Source organism: Ciconia boyciana, chromosome 1 (genome assembly GCF_034638445.1).
Source record: "Ciconia boyciana chromosome 1, ASM3463844v1, whole genome shotgun sequence".
NCBI lineage: Eukaryota > Metazoa > Chordata > Aves > Ciconiiformes > Ciconiidae > Ciconia > Ciconia boyciana.
The window spans coordinates 91,228,314-91,251,984 of record NC_132934.1 but is presented as its reverse complement, the minus strand read 5'-3'; the positions used below and the strand labels follow the sequence as shown (position 1 = coordinate 91,251,984).

General features: G+C 44.6%; 1 protein-coding gene across 1 annotated transcript in view; it reads right to left on the bottom strand.

The window, feature by feature from the left end:
• The window catches only part of LSAMP (limbic system associated membrane protein), a 1,028,339-nt gene extending 1,005,146 nt beyond the window's left edge, over positions 1–23,193 (bottom strand). The window contains exon 1 of the mRNA XM_072881982.1: positions 22,862–23,193. Coding sequence (XP_072738083.1) covers positions 22,862–22,928 — 67 coding nt within the window. The 5' untranslated portion in view covers positions 22,929–23,193. The remainder of the gene's footprint in view (positions 1–22,861) is intronic.
• Between the last annotated feature and the right edge of the window lie 478 nt (positions 23,194–23,671).

Below are 23,671 nucleotides of genomic sequence, written 5' to 3'. Positions count from 1 at the left end.
AAAATTAAACTAAATCAAATGAAGGCCACTTTTAATTCCAAATGAGTGTGTGTGCACGCATCAGTTTAATACAGTTTACATAATCCACTTGAAACCCACCTTGTTACTTAATTCAGATCAACTTTCCCATGTGCTCCTGCCTAGACAAGGCCTTAGAGATAACATTACCTGTCCTCAAGGAACAGCTGCATTTCATTATTGACACCTAACTCTAGAGAGCTACTCTGGAAGGGACAATGTAGTTGCACACAATTTATATGTCTGTCACAGAGAGAACAACACTCTGTATACAGCTACAATAGCAATTAATATACTGGGGGTTGTTGTTCCATTAGTCACTAATTACACACTAGACCAGCAATACAGAAGCCTTGTTCTTGGCAAAGAAACCATAGCTCCAGAACTATTGAATTGATAATTTGGAGCCTGCCTTTTGTTTCTCTAGGGATGCCCTGCACCTTTGCCATCAGTTACCTGAAAACACGACAGATGATATAGATCCAGAGACAATGGCTGTGTATTGCAGACCACTGTTTAAGAAGAACTGAATTATGGCATTTGCATGAGATGAGTCAAGGTGAGTTCACTGACTGAAAAGAATTGCTTCCAGTCTTTGTCACAACATATAAGAAGAATAGTTTGTCACTGAAGATTTTTGCTTCCTCTTACAAAATACAGGAGAAGCCTGGCAACTTCGCTCCTGCATTGTCTCATCAGGCTATTGCAAACACAAGAAAATGCCAACTCTGGTTGAGGGTGGTTTTGAAGGACCCTTGTTTTGCCAAGACATCTTGCAAAAGCTAAAAAAGGTAAGAGGTGAGGGAAGAGGGAATGGAGCAAAACAAAGTATTTAAAAGGATGTTGCAATAAACTCCAATGCAGTCAGTAAGCCATGAATGTGGCCCTGGCCAGCCAGGGAAGGGGCACCAATGGGCCCAGCTCCACCGCCTTCCTTATAATCTTCTCCCCACATCCTTTTCCTCCGTTGTTCACTGCATGGCCTCACTCTAAAAGTACATCACAATCTGTGCTCTCTTATGACCCAGCCAATCCACAGCTCCAACATTGCTGCAGGTTGTAAATGTTTGAGGAGAGCCATAGAGGAATGGCCAGCCATGCTCTTTGATGACAGAAGAGCAAAACAAGAGAAGTGACCATCCTTTTTGCTATTATCCAGGCCATAGCAAGTTAGAACAGAAAGGTAATTGTCTCAACTTCCCCCCATCACCCTCCCCTCCGGCCCCCCCGCAAGCAAGGACCCAAGGCTTGAGAACCTTTGAAAAATGCAAATTTACAAAAGTGGCAATTTCCAATCACCTTCTCTAATTAGCATTTAGTGGAAACTTTTTGCCTTTCGCCAATGACAGATCTCTCCAGGGATCTGTGATTAGAACAAGCTCCCTCTTGATATGGGAAAAGGGATAGAGACAGTGTTACAGAGACAGCATTACATGGTTTTTTAATGAAAGCCTACACCTGCAGAAGTTGCTCACCGGAACAAGCCAATGAACCATTTTGATCTCATTATTTAGAATACTAACTTTTAAAATTAAAGCCTAGTCGACTCATCTTTAGTCTAACTGTGTTGATCTTGAGTCAACGATTCCAGGAAAACAAAATACCTCTCCTTCCCTCCCCTTTTTCTTGTTGTTACTACACAGAGGTGAAAAAGAGATTCTTTACACTTTCATCAATACTTTTACAGTTAAAATCACATACACCATATGTATTTTTTTTTTTTTTACATACATAAAAGTCAGAAAAATATCATCCAGTTGACTTCAACTTCAATACAAAAATGCTAAGTCATCCCCAAAACTGACCAGTTCTTTATCGGCTATGATGAGTATCAAGGAACAAAGATTAGCCTCATAATGAAAATTCAATCGCATCCTTAACTATTCACAGACTACAACTCTGCTCCACAAGGTACAAGTGAGGATAATTGACAAGATGGATTGAATGATCCAATAGGTTTAACTTCTCCAAGTTTTTATGGCAAAGACTTTGTCTCAGCTTAAATCAGTATAGTACCACATTTATCCATGGAGCTAGAGAAACATTGAAAAAAGAAAGCCTGGATCAGCTGAATTTCCCTTCTAGAAGGAAGACGCCTTTATACCAAACAATAGTAAAAAGGCAGAGAGAAGACTGGGACCGATCACACAGAGAGCATCTTTTATGCATGGGAAAAGATGGGGTTGGAACTTCCTTTGTCTTTATTTTCATTGCACAGACAGGTAAGATAAGGCATAACCTGATTAATGGACTGACTTAAAGAAAGCCTGTGGCAAAGGCAGGAATTAAGCTCAGCTCCCCCGAGGATCAGTCCAGTATCTTAACAAACCCATATCTTTCCATTCTGAAATACTGTGGCTTTCCTTTGTAATTAAACAGCATGGATTTGAGGGGGCTGATTTTAACTGTCATTGTACTGAAAGAGCTTGCACTGGTCAAGTGCTGAGGAATTGCCTTGCCAACCTAAAAAGGCTTTTCCTTTACTTAATTCCAGGCTTCTAAGCTTTCAGAAATAGAAAATATTGCATAAGCAACACTACTGAACAATTCTGAAGGCATACTGAAAGAGCTTTTTATGCTCTCCCATTTTAATAGCTGGTGCTTTTATTGTAGATAGTATATGGTTACAGAATAATGTGTATGGGTTTAATGTCTGGTATGATAATATCCAAGGTGAACATATTGAAAATTCAATTAAAATATAGTTTAGTATATTGGCTTATTTTAATTTCCAGTCTCCTTTGCCCCCCATCCACCTCGTTTGCATCCAGGAGCTCTTCCTGAGATCTGAAGCTAGAAGTTACATGCTGAATCTTTTCTCCTGTAACTCATAATCTGAAGTTCTTTGTAGTTCTTCAGCATCTGACTATCTGAAACCTCCTCTTAAAATTCTCCAAAATCCCTATGCTCCTTTAACAGAAGAGAACACTGGAGTGCTGAGACAGGAGTAGTTCCTATCAAGGACAAAACTAGATGGGGACCCCAAAATCTTGTCTCTTAGCACTAAGCTCTGGGTCACTCACACTCACTAGAGCTTTTTTAAAACTCTGGTTGCCTTTTTGAGCAGGTTCAGAGAGGGAACATAAATTATTTCATCACAGCAAAGCAATTCCCTCCTCTGCAGTTCTCAGTTACCTTTAACCGACATAGCTTTTGGCATCATTTATGTTCCTCTTGCTTGTTTGATCAATGAAGTTTTCTCACCATCACTGCACTGCCTTACATGGTACAGGGAAGAAAATAGAAGTCCTACTGGAACACGATCAGAGAAACAGCAATAATTTCAAGAGGCAAGCAATGAACCAGAGTCTCTCAGAAGAGCTCCAACTGCTGTCCAGAGTTTTTCCTGATCCCTCCTAAAATATATGGGAGAGCACACTGTAAGGTTAGTCACTTTGGTTGCCTGCTAAACTGAAGAGAAGCATTGAGCATCACTGCACATAACAAGACCTCCTCCAGACAAGCACTGCTAGGACAGAAGAGAGATCCTTGTTCTATTTTCTCTCTCAAACAATGCTCAGGAATACCTAGTCCTGGAAACTGAACATGAATTGGCTTGTGTCAGATTTGAGAGAGCATACACCTGAAGTGTTTATGTGGCCTGTCTAAACGTTACCCTGACTACGGTAATGGCAGGTGTTATCCTTGTCATATGAAATATTATCACTAACCTACTTGCTTCTGAAACTCCTCCAACTTCCCAAATTTTATTATAATAAATTGTATATCTAAAACATTATACATATGGCACCCCTTTATTTCAATGGGACCTCACAGTTTCCATAATAAGGGGAAGTAGCACACCAGGTTCCAGGACATTTCATAATCAAACCTACCCTCGACATAGTGTTGAGGTCTCATATATGTCGACATAGTCTCGAGCAGCGTGCCCAAGAAGGCCAGCAACATCCTGGCTTGTATCAGCAATAGTGTGGCCAGCAGGACTAGGGAAGCGATTGTCCCCCTGTATTCAGCACTGGTGAGGCCGCACCTCGAATACTGTGTTCAGTTTTGGGCCCCTCACTACAAGAGAGACATTGAGGTGCTGGAGTGTGTCCAAAGAAGCTGGTGAAGGTTCTAGAGAGCAAGTCCTGTGAGGAGCAACTGAGGGAACTGGGGGCATTTAGCCTGGAGAAAAGGAGGCTCAGGGGAGACCTTATCGCTCTCTACAACTACCTGAAAGGAGGTTGTAGCGAGGTGGGTGTCAGTCTCTTCTCCCAAGTAACAAGCCATAGGACAGGAGGAAATGGCCTCAAGTTGCGCCAGGGGAGGTTTAGGTTGGATCTTAGGGAAAATTTTTTCACCAAAAGGGTTGTCAAGCATTGGCATAGGCTGCCCAGGGAAGTGGTTGAGTCACCATCCCTGGAGGTATTTAAAAGATGTGTAGATGTGGTGCTTAGGGGCATGGTTTAGTGGTGGACTTGGCAGTGCTAGGTTAACGGTTGGACTTGATGATCTTAAACTATTCTATTCTGTAGCTTACACAGACTTAAAGAATTAGGTTAAACACCATAGTCACCAGTCCCAAACAGACAAGTGGGCTCTTCTAAGTATCAGAAGAGTCACTGCCCTATTTATAACTTTCATGAACCCCATACAACCACCCAGTAAGAGTTGATCACATCTCTGTTTTACAGAGAAGGAAAACAAAGCAGAGTGAGTCTCATAATTAAGCAGTGAAAGAGACTAAACAAAAGAAGTCCACCAGTCCTTGGCTCAGCACATAGTCCTGTCTGTCAGCGTTGCCTGCAAAGAGATCATTAGTCCCTGCATTTGGGTCCATATGGGTTATATAGTGCATTCAGATAACCACCCATCTAGAAACAAATAAGCTATTTCTACCCTTCTGGTTCTCATGAGCTCCCCCCACACACCACCACTAGTGGTCATCTTTTTCAGTAACTGCCTTCATATCATCTGCTGATGAAGTAGCAAGTGAGTCTCTTTGAGAGCTGACTCTTTGTCCTGGTTTCATCTGGGATAAGGTTAATTTTCTTCCTAGTAGCTAATATAGTGCTGTGTTTTGGATTTAGTATGAGAATAATGTTGATAACACACTGATGTTTTAGTTGGTGCTAAGGAATGTGTACACCAGTCAAGGACTTTTCAGCTTCCCATGCTCTGCCAGCTGCACAAGAAGCTGGGAGGGGGCACAGCCAAGATAGTTGATCCAAATTTGCCAAAGGGCTATTCCATACCATATGGCATCATGCTCAGTATATAAACTGGGAAGAGTTGGCTGGGGGGTAGCAATTGTTGCTCAGGGACTGGCTGGGCCTTGGTCAGCGGGTGGTGAGCAGTTGTATCACTTGGGTTTTTTTTTCCCTGGGTTTTGTTCCTCTCTCTCTTTTGTTGTTTTCCTTTTCATTAAAATTTATTATTATTATTATATATTTTCTTTTTCCCAATTATTAAACTGTTATTATCTCAACCCACAAGTTTTCTTACTTTTGCTCTTCCAATTCTCTCCCCCATCCCACTGGGGGGGGGCGTGAGCAAGTGGCTGTGTGGTGCTTGGTTGCTCACTGAAGCTAAACCATGACAGTCTTGCTAGCTACATCAGCCAGAGGTTTGGTGACCTCCAGTGCTTGTGTCTGACTAGAATGGAGGCCTTGGCCAAGGTGTACATGCAGTGCCTGCACGGCAGCTGAGGGAAGGACACACACCTCTACCATAGGGAGGTGAGGGAGACAAACGGGAACCTCCTTCTCTAGTAATGCTGTCCTCCTGCAGCACACACTTTGAAGTCCGCCTGGCTGTATATGTACTGGGAGGCCAGCTAGCAACAAAAAAAGCCAGCATATTAATACTGGATAATAATGGGAAAAATCCACCTTGCATTGTTTCCTTTTGAGTCTTTTGAGGGTGTTCTCTTGTTTGCCAGCTCCTGAGACATGCTCTTTCCAGAGGGGATAGCTGTGTGTGCCCTGCTTCCCACAGTTTGCTGCAGATTTAAATATGCAGGCATTGCTGCTAGGTGAGTGCCATTTGAATTGACAAACTGGGATTTCTGCTGCGCACTTCACGCTTAATGCAGCCCTGCCTAGGCTTTGAAGGCAACGGCTTGTTGCCTTAGGGTCTGAAACTAACAAAGCCGAGCAGAACAAGCCCAGGGCTCCCGTCGGATTGCTCAATCAAAGACAATATTAAACAGCACTGTTTTCATAACTACTATTCTGGGGCACTTGGATAGCAAGACAAAGGAGATGAAGTTAATTTCTGTTATCATAGCCTGGTGCAGCTGCAAGGGCCCTGGGAGAAGCCATCTTCTCTTGATGGCTTATGCAGCCCGTGCCTTGCAGGAGCTCCCATTAAGCAAACAAGGCTTCAAAAGTTTGTCGGATGCACTCCTGTGCCCCACCTCCCGACACCGCTGTCAAATGCACCCCTGTTCCTTCCCCCAGACATCTTCCACACATCTCGTTACAGACACCAGGGAGCCTCCCTCTCCTTGACCATTTCCCTGTGCCTCGCAGCTCTCTGCTTCACCTTTTCTGTCACCAGCACTGCCCATTTTGGTGCCCAAGGAGACCCAGACTAGGGAAGTCCTGCCCTTGGTGCAGGAGCACTGGTGCAAGGGGACCAGCCAGAGAATGGGTCCTCCAGGTTCTGCTCTGCTACCGACCTAGCTTGTCACCTTCGGCAAATATCTTAGCCTTTGGTTTGTACATGGTCAGCTGGGATTAACAAGGCCTGGCCTATTTTTTTAAGGTACTGGCAGATGAAGGTATGGTATGTACCATATTTTCTTTATACCCTTAGATGTGACTAGTGATGGAGGTCACTGAGCAGTATCGCAGGAGGAAGTGGAAGCTATCTCCTGATGAGGAGCACTGCTTTGAGGTAATTTTTAAGATGCCCCTCTTACATACCATCATGGTCATGGTTAGCAGATCACCTTAAAAACAGATGCTTGTCTGCAGCAGTGCTGTCCCAGGACTGCCATAGGTACCTTGGGCTCAATTTTTTCCTCCTTACTGTTCATCCATAGTTGAGCATAGAGATCAGTTATGGAAAAGCAGGAGTATGGTAGAGCATGCTTACACCCTCAGCTTGGTTGCAGTAAGGCCAAGGAGGATGAGAAGACTGTGTGACCAAGAAAAACTTTGAAATGAGATTACTAAAAGGGAGGAAAGAGCTCCAGAGAGCTTTCTTTAAAGTCTCCCTCTTCACACCACAGGTTATTTCTCTGACATCAGTCAGATAAAGGCAAAAAACAGTGTTTACCAAATTGGGGATAGGGCATGGAAATAGTACACTGCTAGAGATGAGTAGGGTACTCCAGGAACTCGTCTGCATCAATGGACAGAACATCCCATATTTTCATCCTCTCAAACTAGGAGCTCACCTTGGGTCTTTAACATCTAGGAAGACATTCCCAGCAACCTGACTACTCCTGTACAGGAAGCACTTTGTGCTGACAACTTCCATCCTGGATTTCACAAACTGGTTTCATTCAAGCTCTGCCCTCTACCCTCAAGTTCCCCAATTAGCTGAGAAGACACTAACACACAGAAAAAATTTGCTGGAAAATTTCTGAATAGATCCAACGCTGATGCCCATGAAACGAACAAGGATGCAACACCAAGCTCAAATGAAAGGAATACCATTATGTCTAACTATATGCTGATACCTCACATATCTTCCTGATGTCAGGGTTTTGCTACTAAGGGGAGATCAGTACAGATCTCCAATGATTTCAGAAGAACAAAAATGTCCATTCTAGTTGGTGAAGGCATAAAAGGAAAGAGCTGTTCTCAATCCAGAAGAGAAGTAGCCAGTCTTCAGTTTTAAAGCAAACCTTCTAGATGTAAATTGCTGCATTATTTAAGTTTATTGAACATCTAACACCAGGAAATGTGCAATTCATGAAATTTTCAGTGAAGATGTACGAATAAAACTTTCTGATACATTTTTAAAATGTGAAATTATCAAAGTTTTATGCAGTGTCGACTTTGGCCATATATAGTAGAGTTAATTGAAAGCGCAGTTCTAGCTTAAAAGTATCCCCATGAAAGTGGCAATGTGTGTTTTATTGTCTCTTAGTCATTTGCAACTCAAAGGTGCCCAAGTTTATACATGAAAAAGTATTTCTTCTAACTGCCAGCCTGCTCTGCAAGATGCTATTGAATCTGAGAATCCAGTTAGATGCTTTGCTTCTTGCACTTGTATCACCAGTTCTATAGTTCCTGCAAGCTAAATAATGTGCCTAGCTATTCAGATGCAGCCCTTAAGCCCCAGGTCAGATCCCATAAGAAATTTGCTATCATCATGGGGAGGATCGAAGATCCTACATTTGGAGTACCCTTGACAAAAGCAAGAAACCAGACAGGAACAAACTGCATTTCACAGTGCCAGCAGAAAGCAGGATAAAGGTATCCTCACTCAGGAGGGCAAAACTGGTTTTGATCAAAAGACATGTGCACTACAACTCATTCCCTTTTTTCTTCCCCTCACAGAAATGTACCGGGTTAGAATTTTCTTAGCCTCAAGTTGGAAGAGGAACTGCAGAGGACAACTAAATCAAACGACACATCTTTAACCTCCTAGAGAGAGACAGCGTAAATCCAGCCTGAAGCCTCTGCTCCCTGAAATAGGATTATGGACTCCACATTGGGTCTAGCTAAAACAGACAAATAGGCCTTACAGCTATTTTTTTTTCCTTCCTTGTTTTTCATTAAAACATACACAAAAAAACCCAAAAAGCAAAAAAATCTTCAAGAGGTGTTAGGCAACCTTCTATCCTACAACAACAAATAAGGCCACAGACCAGAACGTTAACTTCAGTGCAGAATTCATGGTTTCCAAGGAACATTAGGTCATACCTTCTGGGTATGACACTGGTGCAGGAGGTAGACATCATAGAAGTTGTTGGGCTACACTGCTTTGCTACAAACACATCTTTGGTCCTTTGTTTTGGTCGTAAAGCTGCAGCAGCAGGAAACAAACTGGGATACTTGATTAAAGTTTAATGCAGGCGTATGAAAGAAAACACCCAGGCTTGCAGTTCCAGTGAGCCACATCAGGAGCAAAAAAGAATTGGCCACACTGACTGGAGGCTGCAGGGCAGACACTGCACTGCACATTTTACAAATGCAACAGAGCTGCCCACATCTGAATCCGCCAAGGGCAATACGGAGGGATTTGGTCAGGAATTTGGAGCTCTCTGTTTTATGGCCACAGCACCATCCCCACTGTATCGCCTGCTGAAATACCTGCAAGGACTGTGTCCTGCTGCTGCCACCTCAGCCCACAGAGCCAACAAGCACTTCCCAGCCACCCACTGCAACGAGTGGGGGCTCTCCCGCAGCCTGCCCTTCAGCGCAGCAAGCCAAAGCACAGAGACATGGAGCTTGTGTGCCTTTGGCAGCGTGAGCTTTTTTCTTGTGTCTGTGTGGCAGGTGCAGACCTTTTTGCTCACCTCCTATTTAACAATTAATGCAAGCCCCACACCAAATACTGGAAGTCACAGAGCTCTGACTGTAACACATATGGTGGCTAAAAATGTGACTTGGAGATAAAAAAATTAGACCTCTCCAAAACAGATCCTGCTCTGTTTTGGAGCAGAAACATAGACCTGGATGTCTTATATTGCACTGGCTTAGAATCAGTATCTGCTTCTTTTAGAAAGGCCATCCTAGCCATGAGAAATCCTTCTTTGTAGTAATTTTCATTAAACATCCAAATTTTCCCAAGAAGTATCTGTTTTAGTGTATTTCCATGATCATTTTTATAGCACCAACTCCAGCTACTAACAAAAGTAGTTACTAAATAGTGTCAATCCACTTTTTTCACTTCATTCAACCATATGTATAACAGTAAACCAAAATAATTTTTCACTTCAGATGTCTCCCTTCCAATGAACATTACTACTAAATAATACTGCTCTTAGATATCTAGACCAGGAATTTTGGAGAATGGATGCCTAGGTTATTTTAGATTTTGGATTTGAAATGCTAGATTTTTCTTCCCAATTTCAGCACATACGAATACAACCACAAATTTGCCGCCAACCGCCCTCTTCCTTATAGCATTCTGGGTCTCTCTCTTCCTTTCAGCTCATGCAACTCACAGAGCAACCCCACAGCTCTATCCCGTACAACCAGTTGCAGGAATCTGTTTCAAGGCCTCTTGCTGCTATGACATTGCACCAATATCTAAAGGAGGTGCTAGCATCGTGCTCTGACTCAACAGCTGGGTGCGAAGCGACAAATGTTCTGCCGGGGTTAGAATGAGATTAGCAAAATCCCATGGAACAATGATTAAAAGGTGCTGTAACGAATCCATTTGCTGCATACAACAAACACAATTACTAGACAAATTATCTCTCTCTCATCCCACTCCTCCCTCTGCAGTGAGCCAGGACTGAGAACCCTCATCCTTCAGGCTCCAAGCAAGTCCAGCTTTTTAAGAGATACTGCCTTTGATTAATGGTAGCAGCAGTAGCTCTCTATCTCCCTCCATGAGTTATGCCACTAGAAGGCACACAGATTGCCTTAATACCTAGAAAACAGTAGGTCAATTGGGTTTTGGGCCTGTATTTCAAGTTCTCCATCTTCATGAGCATGAATCCTACCATCCAACTGCAACTCATCTCTGCCAATACACATTCTCACCTTTGGAGTCTCCAATCTTCTCCCTTTCTTCATCCTTTACTGAATTTCTCACATCTCCCAGTTTTCCTATTCTGGCACAAATGCAGCCAACTAACTCTACCTAAAGCAAAGGGGGATTTTGTATTCTTTCCAGGACTTACATATTTCTTAAAGAGGAAATTGTAACACACAAAATCAGTAAGTTCAGGGCAGACAACTCAAGTCTACAGTGTTCCTTGTCCCTGGTTCAGAGCCAGAGCCCAATTGTACCTCCTCTTGCACTAAATCTGAGCTAACAAGCTCTCCCACTCTGCTAGGGAGCATGGGGTAAAGATGTCATTACCACCAGCCACCTTGCACATACCAAGGCTAGCGCTAAGTCCAAGCTAAGATGCATCAATTTCCAACCAGAGTCAGCTGTCTCTACACCTTGTTCCCCAGCACTGCTGGGCTGCTGAGACCCTCAAACCGGCCCTGCACAGACTGGGAAGGAACCAGCAACACTTGTCAGTCTGCACTGCATGCAATGCAAAATAGTGCTCCTTGCTTCCTGCCCAGGAAACAGATTGCAATTTGCATAGTCCTGTACCTGAGCTAATAAACTATGATGAACTGTCTCCAGGTCTGCATCCATGGCACAAATAATCTTCAGTCTGGATAATGCCCATTATGTATCCTGGCTCTTTCACCCAAGCTGCAATACCTTTTAACCTCTGGAAGTCCACAGTGCCAGCCAGCACAGCAACAACTACAAAACTTGCTATCAATTCAGTCTGTTCTCTTCCCAAAAAAGTGTTAAACTGAGCAGCCAACACCACCCGTTTAGCTTTCACTATCTAGTTCCTGTTGTAAGCGAGATAAGAACAAACCAACTGGCCAATTCACCCCCTGCCACCTATCAACTTGGTCATCTCCTACCACCTTGTTCTACTTCTGCCTCCCTCACGGGCTCACCTCCCTCCAATTCACAGATGGCCCTGGGAGGGCCCAGTTCTTGTGACATGCCAGGAATGCTACAAGCTCAACTACATCAGCTTCTGAGCCTGGAGGGACTAGTCCACTCTTCAGTTACCATTTTGAAAATGTGTTAGATAAAGAAAGAGCAGAGGATATATATGTCTCATACGTGGCAATGGGAAACCTGTCAAAGCCTAGCACAGCTGACAGGACAAAGTTACAGGTATTGGGACTTCATCTTACTGGGTGTCCAGCAGGCTGCTGTTGCCCACCTGTCAGACAAATCTGAACGAACACCCCACTAAAGGAAAGAGGAAAAAAGTCTTTGAGTTAAGCAGTTGATAACCAGGATTTCATTTGTTAATATAGCCGAAGACTTCCTCATGAGTCTGTCTTGCGCCAGTATCTGCGTCACAGCAGAAATAATACAAGGCAAGAAAGAAAAATGCTTTAAAGAATATGGTTCTTTGTCAGACTGGAAGTATTAGCTGTGATTCGGAAATTAATGACAACATAAAAATCTATTAAGGCATCTAGACTGTCTCTCAAGGGACCTTTTCAAGTTTGCAGTGCATGGATTATTCTCCAGGGCTCTGCCCAACCAAACTTCAGATATCCCAAATGACAGCAATTCCGCCACAATTCTTAACAAAGCTATTTCACCACCTAATCTCTTTCTTCTATTAAGTATTTTTCTCTCCTGCCAATTTTTTTCTCTTCCCTCCTCCAAATTTTCTACCATGAGAGACAATTCTAGCTCTCAGTCCACACTAGACAATTCTTCATGCCTTCCCAGTATGCCTACATCATTAGCATAGCTCCTCTTTAGTCATTTAGCCAAAACAGCTATATATTTAGCTCTCACAAGCATTCCTCATAAGTCAGTCCCTCCAGCCCCTTAATCATTCTCCTTGCAATCCTCTGAATTCCCTCTAATTTTGTTTACATCTTTCTGGAATTGAAGTGCCCGGAACCAAGTGCTGTAAACAACAACAGCTCGTTATCTGGCTAGACTGTAATTCCGGTGATCACAGCACAGTCCCCGCACATGCCATGCACACGCAGACACATGTACATGCTCACCTCTGTTCAGACATGGCATCACTATGGGATGTGAGTCCCGCACGATGGACATTCCCTCCTCCCCAGTGACATCAACTGGACCTCTTTCAAGGAAATCCAATTCCAAACAGAAGTGGGGGTAGATCTTCTGTAGAGCCTTTAAAACTCTTGTTTAAAAGAGTCTTCTTGTGAATTTGCTCTACTGTTTTCTCCAGTTTTACAATTCCCAGTCTGTCCAGGAATGGTCACAAGCCAAACTGAACAAGTGTTCCCATTATTCAACACAAACACAGTCTACAACACAACCTAAAACCCTTCCACTGATGCATGCTTCTCAGGTTCCAGTCCCATCAAGCAGTGGCAGGTCCCATCAAAAAAGGGCCACTCTTATTTTTGAGCCACCGAGGCAAGCATGGGCACAGTGGTTTCCCTGAGCATTTTCCCCTCGGGGAAACTGCATCTAACCCTTGGTTGAGAGGGTCAGGATTACCACACTCCTTTCTGGCTGTATTGAAAACCCTTTCCCAAACAGGTATTAGCAGGAGAAGGTCAGACCTAACACCCCAGGGAAATAAATGGAGTGATATATCCCTGAGGATGCTCTTTCAGCTGTCTGCAGACTCAAGACAGACACCAGCTACTGGCTGCACTCAGGTTATACTGTCAAGTTTTTAATCACACTTATGAAGGCCACAATTTTCAGAACTTTTTTGTTTTAGATGATAGTTGAGACTTTGATGTAATCTTATGACAGAAGATAACACATTGCAGAAAAGCCTTTAAGCACTTGTGCCTTAATCTGTTGTTGAAACTCGAGTTGGAATTTTTCCAACAAAACACCTTTTTTCCCTTATTAGAAAAAATGCCAATTCAGTGAGGCAGAAACATTCTGCAAAACTTTTTTGTTTCCTTCAACAAACTTCTGGTGAACATCAGGCAGGGTTCAGTAAGAAACCTTCCAAGGTTCCTGCCAGCTCCCAGGACATCTGTGGGGTAGCCAAGGCACCAAGGAAAGGTGGCAGATCCACAAGAAGGGTTCTTCTAGATCAAGGTCCTCCTAAGCCTCCCCCTGTAACAATTTCAAAGCCTCTTCTCATATAGCATCCCGAGGTCTGCATGAACATCAAAGCTGGCACTCTAAGGATCCCTGCTATGTGGCAAAGAAAGCAGGGGCTTGAAGTCTCCTGTCTTCACAGTACCTTTCACACTGCCATTCCTCCTTCATAGCAGCTCAAGCAACGCTTCAGCACCAAGGACAGCTTGGGCTGTCTTGTTTTGCTTTTTCTGGTTGTTTGGGTTGTTTTGGGCAGCAGGAGGAGGGAGAGAAAGAGACCAGAAACTGTTCAGGTTGACCAGGGGATGAGCAGAGCCTACAAGCAGGGGTCTTGTGAGGTCCCTTTGAAGCCTGAAGAAAAGTCTGCTGCTACAAAGCTTTACATCAGGACAGACAGAGCAAGGCCAGCCAGAATGGCCTTTTCTCCCTTTCCTCTATGCACACAGCAGACCAGAAGAGAAGGAAGACTGTACTGCTGACCTTAGCTCTAGGTCCCTCTGGGGCAATGCCACAGCTCATTTACCTCACACTGCAGCCTGACTGTTGTTGTTGTTATTAGAAGCCTAATCTGTTGCAGGTCTGTGGCTGCTGGGTAGTACACAAACCAGTCACCAGTAGGCACCTCAGATAGATGGAAACGGAGGAGAGGTTCTGTATCCTCCCTTTAGCTCTCACCGTTTCCTACCTTTCCTCTCTTAGCAGGCCTAGACTACAGGTAACTCTTACACAACTTAACTAGTATGATTAACATTTTTTTTCTTTGAATCACTGAGAAATTACTGTTAGTAAAGCCCTAACCCTGGTAGAGCACAAAGACTCTTCCAGACAAGTAGTTTTCTTCCCTCTATAGAAGATCTAGAAGTGCAGAACATCTCACAGGGGCATGCCTACAGTCAGATCTATCCTGCTTTTACTCAGCTAGCTAAACCCGAGACTTGACAAAACACAGGTATGCTGAACAGAATCTGTGCTGTTGAGGTAGTTAAACCAGCAAGGCTGTATTAATGCAGGTACAGCTAAACCGCAGACTTGCTGGTTTACTGGTTCAGGTTGCATCCGGCCCAGAAAGCCTTTGCTCATACAGTACACAATAGCATAGCTACATAAGAAAGGCTGGCTCAGTCAGGTTGTACTATTTTTTAATATGTCAGTCTAATTAAAAGAGTGTAGCTTTATGCATAAGAAAGCCTCCTTTTATCCTCTTTCTTCTTCTATTCCCAGAAACTCTCCCATGAAAGTGCAGGAGTCAAACATGTCCTTTCCACTCTCTACCCTGCATTTCATGCCCAGGTGACTGAAGCGTGACTAAGTTGCCACCTTACACCAAGGCTATCAGCAAGATGAGGAGAGGTAGCCAAGCCACAGTAACAATTCTGTTTCACTGCAACAATCGCTTGCCATGTCAAGATAGGATGCAAATCTGCTGTGAATAATGGTCACTCCAAAAGCATACACAGCTACACAGATATCCCTATCAGCAATCATGCTACACTCACCTACTGAACTAACATTTCATAACATCTCCCTTGCAGAAAACACAACTCTAAACTAGATTTGTTAACACGGCACAAGCATCTTACCACATAACTTAGGCATTTTGCCACATGCAAACACATGCACACACACACATATATATATCTCTCCACCATCACCTTCTGTTCTGCACATGCGTCTTCTCAAAAGCAAAAAAAGATATATTAAAAGGCCTCTGGTCATACCTTCATGCACAGACCATATATACAGGCATAAATAAAACTGGATGTTGTGATACAAGTGATGCCATTGTACAACAAAGTAGCTTTATGAGGCAAAGAGTAGGTACTCCTACAAGCAGATGGACCCACAATGGCACAAGTCTAATCACGTTTACACATCAAAAACCCCACAGATGCCCCTGGAAATAACCCTCCTTCCTGCAGGCAAATCCTCACCTGCAAATCCCTCCTTTGTCAGATACTCAAGTATATATCCACATGGTCAGCTTCACCAACACCCACACAAGTGGAAATCAGGTAACGCAGTGCATTGGCTGCAAGGCTCATAGTCAGAAAGACCCTTGCTCTCACTCTTGATGTAGCTTTGGGTCAACTGCTGAGGGCCAAGCACAGCCAGGGTCCATGCAGGTACAGCAGCCAGAGGGCATGCAGAAGAATATTAATAGTTATTGTCCCAGCAGGTTGTAAGGATTAATTGGTTCCAGCCTGTAACTCACCATCAATATAAGTGCTAAGGGGCAGAGGGGAGGGAGCTGTGATTACATACTTACATTGCATACTCATATCCCAGTGGCTGCAAGCTGATATGCTATTGATTTCCTGGCTGGAAAACTCCATAGCCTTCCATTTGTCTCCTTGCTTGCTCCCTCCCTCATCCCACTGCCCATGACCTGCCTGCCACATGTTCCCCCTCCCAACAGCCAAGAACACATCACCAGAAAAGGGACAGGACCACCCTCTTTGTGGAACAGCTCTGCCAAACCTGAAAGAAATGAAGAAATCTGCATCCATGAGGTCACACAGAGGCAGACCCTAGGGAAGGAAGCAGATTTCAAGAACAAGCCATCTTCAGAGGAGTTTTTTTGGATGCTTTATATAACCTAGAAATTGCAAAAGCCCAGACTGTGAGCCCACAGCTCTGATTATACTCACGTTTTCTTTACGGCAAAACCCTTTCTCTGAAGCCTACCTTCTGATGCTATCTTTTTTTTAAAAAAAAAAAAAGACAAAAACCTCAAAAAACCACAACACACCAGCCTGCCTTAATTTGATATGTATATCCTTGCATTGCCCCCAAAACCATCTCCTCCCAGAGATGCCATTCAACAAAGTCTAATACCTCTACAGCTGACAAGCAGAGCAAAATCCTATTCTGTGCTTGTGGGTGACCAGTAAGCAGGTCTAGTGTAAAGGGCCCTTTTCCCCCAGTGAGTAGTCATGCAGATTTTTTTCCATGAACTTTAAGACAGCATATATGGCCAGCAAGACACTTTGCTGCAAGGGCCTGCAAGCCTTCACCAGGGAGAATACTCCTTTGGCTCAGAGAAATTAAAGCAGCAGCCTGCTGCGGTGCTATTCCCTCTCCTTCCACACAGGTGAGCAGAGCAGTGCTGCCCCACTGGCAGGCAACCTGCTGGAGGGAGCTCACAGGGAAATGCCTCAGCTTCCAGGATATCCAGCATCAGCCAAAGCACCACAAGTGCAATGGCATAGCACAGAATCAAGCCTGGATTTCTCTTTTTTCTCACCTATTTCTGTAAGAATCATGAATTCCCAGCATTTCTTCTTCCTTTCTGTGCTGCCTGCAAGGATCTCTGCCCTTCCCTGACACCAGGAGAGGGCTGTGTCTCACATGCTCACCCACACAAATCTCCATCTTGCCCTTATCTACTCCTTCTCAAAGTGGGACAAGATGGTCTGTGCTGTGCTTGTTATTTTTGATTTTATCCTGGATAAAATGACAGCAGGTAGAGCACATCAGCTGTCAAAGCCATTGCTGATTGAGTCTGAACAGCACATAAAACTATGGCACATGCTTCTTTAAGGAAAAGGGGATACTGAAGAGGCAAAGATTCATGCTTCCTATAGCGGCTGCAGACAGCAAAACTGCATCTTCCCAGCAGCCACCCTGCACGTGAAGGAGACAATCTTTTGTAAAGCACATGCCCATATATTCAAAGGTACACACAGAAGGTTTTCCCCAGACTCTTCTGGGATGCCTTTGTCTGGTACCACTATGGATTTCACACAGATTATTCAGTCCTTTAACAACCTCTGTCAACCAATGACCTTAGCTGATCCTTTTCCACAAGAAAGCCCATCAGGTATTCAGATCTGCCTAGAAAAGACGGCTTCCCTTGCATTCACTCTTAATCACTTTTTGCCAGCCTGTTTTCACTTTACAGCATACAGGTCAGTAAGCAGTGCTCCAGCTCTTCAACACCCGCACTGCCTCACCAGCCCTGCCCAGCCACACCAGCCTCTCCAGGTAACTGCACAGAGCACCCAGCTGCTGCTGAAGGGGCTACATCATATTTGGACCCACGCATTAACAGCCCTGCTTTAACCCATTCCTAAGCAAATCACTCTTGCACAGGGTAAATCTGTTGAGGGAAAGGAACAGTCCCCACCAGCAAGGCAAGGGCCTTGGTGTACCTGAAGGCTTACAGGAGGCACAGCTGGCACATAGTAAGAATGTGAACTTCTAAAGCATTGGCTCTGCCGTCAACCTAGGATAACAGCAGCCATATCCCTCACCCTGATTGGAAGGAGCTCTATTGCTTGCAGGTGAAAAAGGAGGTGGAAAGAGTAACTCTTAAAGAACTCGTCTGCTCCTCAGACCACTAGCATATGCATGGGTGCTCACAGGCTGAAAAGGAACACCCGCAAACATAGGGACTAGGGTATTTGTTACACAACTAGTAAAACTCTTGTGTGAGAGGAGATCTCTGCGACTAAAAGATGAAGCAAATTTCTACTTATCATAATAAAGCCCTCTGAGTAGGTAGCTGAGTGCTGAGATTTATAACAGCTAGGGGAAATGGGTCCTTACTGGTGTGGTAATTATTGACTCAAATGGTCCGCAAGTACTGGGATAGGACTAGAAGAAACACTTGAGATATCTTTTTAATGCTCCCTGTTTGAAGATAAAAAGCCTTTTCTGCCTCTTCCCTATCTTAAGCCTACAAGTATTTTGTTTTAGGTATTGAACCTCTTCATCATTTAAGGGAATGCAAGGCAGCTGAGTGAGTCGTTACCTCATCAATACAGTCCAGCCTGTGCGAGCTTCCCCTGCCTTATTCGGCAGAGAGAGTTGAAAACAGACAGTAAGAAAAGTATATGCAGGAGAGCAGGAAAAGTCTTTTTTTCTCCAGTTGGCAATATCTAAGTGTTATCCAACGGCATCACAATCACCCCACACTGTTACCCATACACCACAACGTCACCACTCGCACACACGTACATTCCTGCTCCTCCCTCTGTTCTCCCCATCCATTACACATTATCAGCACAGAAACACTTGGGTACACGCTTCCATCCATATAGATTGCACAAACCTCGCGCATTAACAAACACATCATTTTTCACGCCCGCATTGCCCAGTAACATTATAAAACATGAGACTTTACAGATAACATTTGTACTGCGTATCAACCTAAAGCATCCTACTCCACTTCCCAAGTGCTTCTGTGATTCTTTCTTCTGTGATCAGACTCATTCTCCATTTATGAACACCCTTGAGCAGCTCAAAAAATACATAATAAATAAATGCTGCCAGCACTATGCAGGCCAGTTCTGCATATCCTTTGCATCTACTTCACTAAATTGACTCTGGAGGTATCTTTTTTTTTTTTTTTTTTTAAAGCACAAAATCTCCTGCAATTAGCAAATGAGGTGGGGTTGTAGGGGAAGTTTGTTAAAACAAGCTGGGATTTTTTAGCAAATTGCTGATTTGAAACAGCTGTTATTTTTCAAGGGAAAGTTTGTTTAGAATAATTTTCAATGTAAAGCAATGCTGAAGAAAATATTGTATAATTTGTCGAGGCATTCATTTTTTAAATAAAATGCTCAGGGGGGATCAAAATTACTTTTCATATTGACAGTTAAGTTAGAGTAATAGTAGGTAAAAGTGAAAACATCAACACAAAATTCTTCTGAATTATCAAAATGCAATTTTTGATAGACCCAAATAATTTGCTTCTCCTCCCCACCCCCATGCACCTAATTTTTGACTTGGGGAAAAAAAAAGGAAAAGAAAAATTCAGCTTTTGAGTCCAATTCAAGAATCTGATCTTTATCAGAAGCTATGAGGCACACCACACTAAGAGATGAATCCATTTGAGGGAAAAGCTGCAGCATGCCACTAGAAAATCCCACCCACCAGCAGTGCTGGGGTGTGTAGGTACTTTTATTCCTCCAGCTCCCACAGGGCAGGAAGGCCAGTGCACCGTGCAGGAGGAACAACCATCCCGCCTCCGAGCCACCTGCCTCCGAACAAGGACTGGAAGAGCAGAAGCAGGGAAACGCAAGAATCCTGAACCATGAAATTAAGGAAACATAGTGACGAGAAAAAAAAAACCTCTGTGCAGGACTCAGCCTCTAACCTAGGGGAGAAGGAGCAAAGCCCGTCTCTGTGGCAAAGCTCCCGAGCCCAGGCAGGTGGGGGACAGGCAACCCATTGCATATCCCCTGGCAGAGATGCTGGAGGAGGCAGCCTGTGTTGGCCACTTGGCACTGCGGAACCCGTAGGTCTCCTGCCAGCCTCAGCTGCGCTTCCTCCCCTGCACCCCCATCGCCTGCTATTCAGCCTCAGCTTGGCTGTGCCCGGCAGCACCAGCATCACTCCCCTTCACCCCCACATTTGGTGGCTTTGGGAGAACAGAAAACGATGAGGAGCTGCTTTTGCATTCACTGGTACACCCCCAAGTGGACAGCGAGGAAAAGGGGGAGAGAAGGCACGGACAAGTTTTGGATAGCTTGCAGAGGTGCAGGCTCAGCTGGCTGGCTTTGGAGGGATGCGCTCAGAAAGCGCTTGGAAGCGGTTCGACTGGGGTCACTGCCTGTCAGAGCCACTACTGCAGTTTTCTAGGGTGAGAGCTCCACAGAGTCGCGCTTAGCAGGGTTACAGAAGTGTTCAAGGCTTGTTACCACATCTTTCAGTGAATAACAATTAATTTGAAATGTGTTTTGTTTTTGGTTTGGTTTGGTTTTTTTTTAAAGGGCACAATACTTTCCCACTCCCTTTTAACTCCTCTCAATAGCTTTGGGCTTGCTTGTGAGGTGGTGCCCTGCTCCTCCCAAGCAGCCCCAATACTCTTGCTTCCCCATCCTCTCACCCTCCAGACCAGAGAAAGGAAACTGCTGCTGGCTATGAAACTAGATCCAGCAGTGGACTGGGTCTGGTTTATATCATGTCTGAAGTTTGGGAGCAGTAGAAAAAGCAGCTCCAGGTTTGCAAACCCCTCCATCCCATCCCAAAACCCAGGGAGAGCAACTGTGTTACCTCTGCCTTCTCAGAGGGTACCTGGTAAGACAGCTCTCAAAGGATCTTCCCTGATGCCTTCAAAATCAGAATAGATGTGGCTGATAGAACTGTGGCAATAGTAACTGACTAAAACAGAAGGTAAAAGCCTGTAAATGCCTGTAGCCTGGCATAAGCTACAGCTATAAGAAAGCACTAAAACAGCTCCTGGTTGTGCTAGCATTGGGATGCCCTGGTCACAACTCGGGGAAGGCTTGTGACTTGGAAACACTGCATGGAGCAAGCGCCATCGACTACAGGCTAGGAAACATGCATCAGAGAGAGGCAATGTTCGGAGTCACTGTGATTTGCCAGTGTCCGTCTGCCTTGACAGGTCTGTGCCTACTCCTCCAGAGCAGAGGGAAGTTCACATCAAGCTACGCAACTTCATTGCTGACATTAGTTACTTATGTTACACAAGTACTGGTTCTCCTTTCAGCCCATGTACATCTTATGTGCTGGAAAAAATCCTCCTCCCCTGTCAGAAATAGCCACTTCACAGTGAGGAAGTCAGCTCGAAGGTGCTGGTGCTGGATTCACAATCCAGAGTTCAGAGAATGCAAGTTTGAGAGAAAATATGTGACAGTAAAAAGCATGTGTACAACCCAGAGACAGAAGAAGCAAGACTGTATGAAAAGGAGCACTTGGTAAATGTGAGAAGGTGGCAAAAACTGAGGGATTTTGCAGTGAGTGCGTGCAGTATTGACAGGCAAGTGTGAGGTTGCAACAGAGAGCATGTGTGTGACAGGGAGCATGCCTGTATGGGAATCTGCTTAGTAGATGCAAAATAGAAGAGGCCAGTGCATGCAAGACTGTGTGTAAAAGTAGGAGCAAAGGGGAAGTGAGGATGCTGTGACTGGGCATATCTCTGTTCACGGCGCTCATGCACTACCGTATGCACAAGAGAGTGAGAGAAAAGCGCTGTGTGTGTGGTGAAGACAGTCAGAGCGAGATACCCTCTAAGCGTGCAGCTCACTGCAAATGCAAGACCATGAGGCACAGAGTAGGCCAGATAGAGTACATATATGTTCTGTATTTATATGTTCACCTCTGTGTGTGTATATGTGTGCATGCACGCAGGCTTGCAAGTCTGGTGCAGCAGGATAGGCAAGGGATTTTTATATGCAAGCAACCACAAATACTAGCGTGCAGGATGGAGAGAGAGCACAAGAAAAGGCTTGAAGGAGGTGGGGGGGAGAGGAACAGAGAACGTGAGCGCAAGAGAGGCAGACTGGCACTCCAGGAATTGCATGTGCTAGGGAACTAGAACTGTATGTGCCAGAGTGAGTTTACTCATCTTCCCTGCTATATTCATGAGTGTGTGCGTGTGTGTGTGTGTGAAGGACCACTGGTGTGTATAAGTGAGTGTGGATCATGTACAAGCTGCGATTTGGAGGGCTATGATTATATGTACATGTGTGACGTGTATTTATACATACAGCATAGGATGCATTAACCCTTAACTCCTGTTTACAGAAAGCATCTCAAAACCAGCTAGCATGCCTGTCATCACTTCAAACTAAATTCCATACTCACACTTGGCTCTTAAAGCAAGAAACCCAGCTGGCAATTCTCCACAGAACAAAATCCCATAACCAACAAATTTCTTTCTCCCGTCTTTCCTCTGTCACTCTCCTTCTTTTTCCCTGGTGGAGGGGAAGGACATAGTGTTTTCGCAGACAGATCAGAGGCATAAAGGTTCCTCTAACCTCCTCCTCTCCGGGCAAAACCAAAATAAAAATAAAAGAGAAAAAAAAAACCAAAAGAAACTTAACACCTCAGGAAGGTGAAGAATCCAGGAGCATCAGTCCTGGTGACCCAAAGTGCTGAGAAACGGTGGCTGTGGATGGAGGGGATACCCACCTTCACCCACCCCTCTTTTCCTTTGCAAACCTTAGTGTGCCCCCCCCAGTTCCCCCTCTGCAAAAGCAGAAATACAGCAGCAAAGTCAGTCACATGCAGTGCCCTCTAACCATAGGATTCACCAGCAGCGATCTCTCCTTGGCTTATTTCCTGAGAGGGGGGAAGGTTTGGAGGGGAAGGAGGGGGGAGAGGAAGCTCCAGCTTCCAGCTCCATGTTTCAGGCCATCCTCAGTCCATCAGCCTCAATTCAAGCAGAGGGGTTTGAGGAGGTTGCAAGAAAGAACTCATCACATACCTTGCAAGGAGAAGAGGGACAGGAAGAATCCCAGCACCCAGATACTGTGCAGCCAGTAGGTCCTCATGCTTCTCTCTCACTCGCTCCGCTTCCTCTGCCTTTTTCTCCGTCTCTTCGCTTCTCTCTCTCTCAATTTATCTTTTTTTTCCCCCTTCTCTCCTCTCAAATAAAATGGGATTCGTGTCTCCCTTCAGTCCCCCTGGGCTCTGCTTTACCAGCTCTGACAATCCAGTCGCAGCGAAAGCTGACCCACGGTGGCCAGATTCCCAAATAACCTCGCACTCTCCCCTTCAAGTGCTGGAGAAAGGGGGGGGCCAGGTTAGATGCTCGCCGTAGCCTGCGCTGGCTGTAAACACAGAGAATCTCTCTGTCTCTCTCCTGCAGCTCCAACTAAATGCGACTGTACTTAAACAAGCAATGCCTTATAGGACAGCGCTCAGAGCAGAAAAGATCCCACCTCTGCCACCTAGTGTTGCAAGCCAGCTCATTTATTTTATTTTATATATATATAAATATATATATGTTATGCTATAGAAATATGGTTCTCTCATTCCTCTGCAAATGTATCTCTTGGATCACAGGTCTATGAGCCACACTGTGCTCAGGAGTCCCTAAGGCTCCAGCTCCAGCTGACATGGGGCGGTTATTCAGTGAAGGAATATTCCTCATCGCCACAACAAGAAATGCAGCGGGGCAGGTTTGATTTCTCAGCAGAGTTCTGCTTGACAAATTCTGAAGCAAGGGTCTCTCTGATGCCGGTGTCACTGCCGGGCAGTACACAGGGGCCAGAGGGAGATTCAGATACACTGA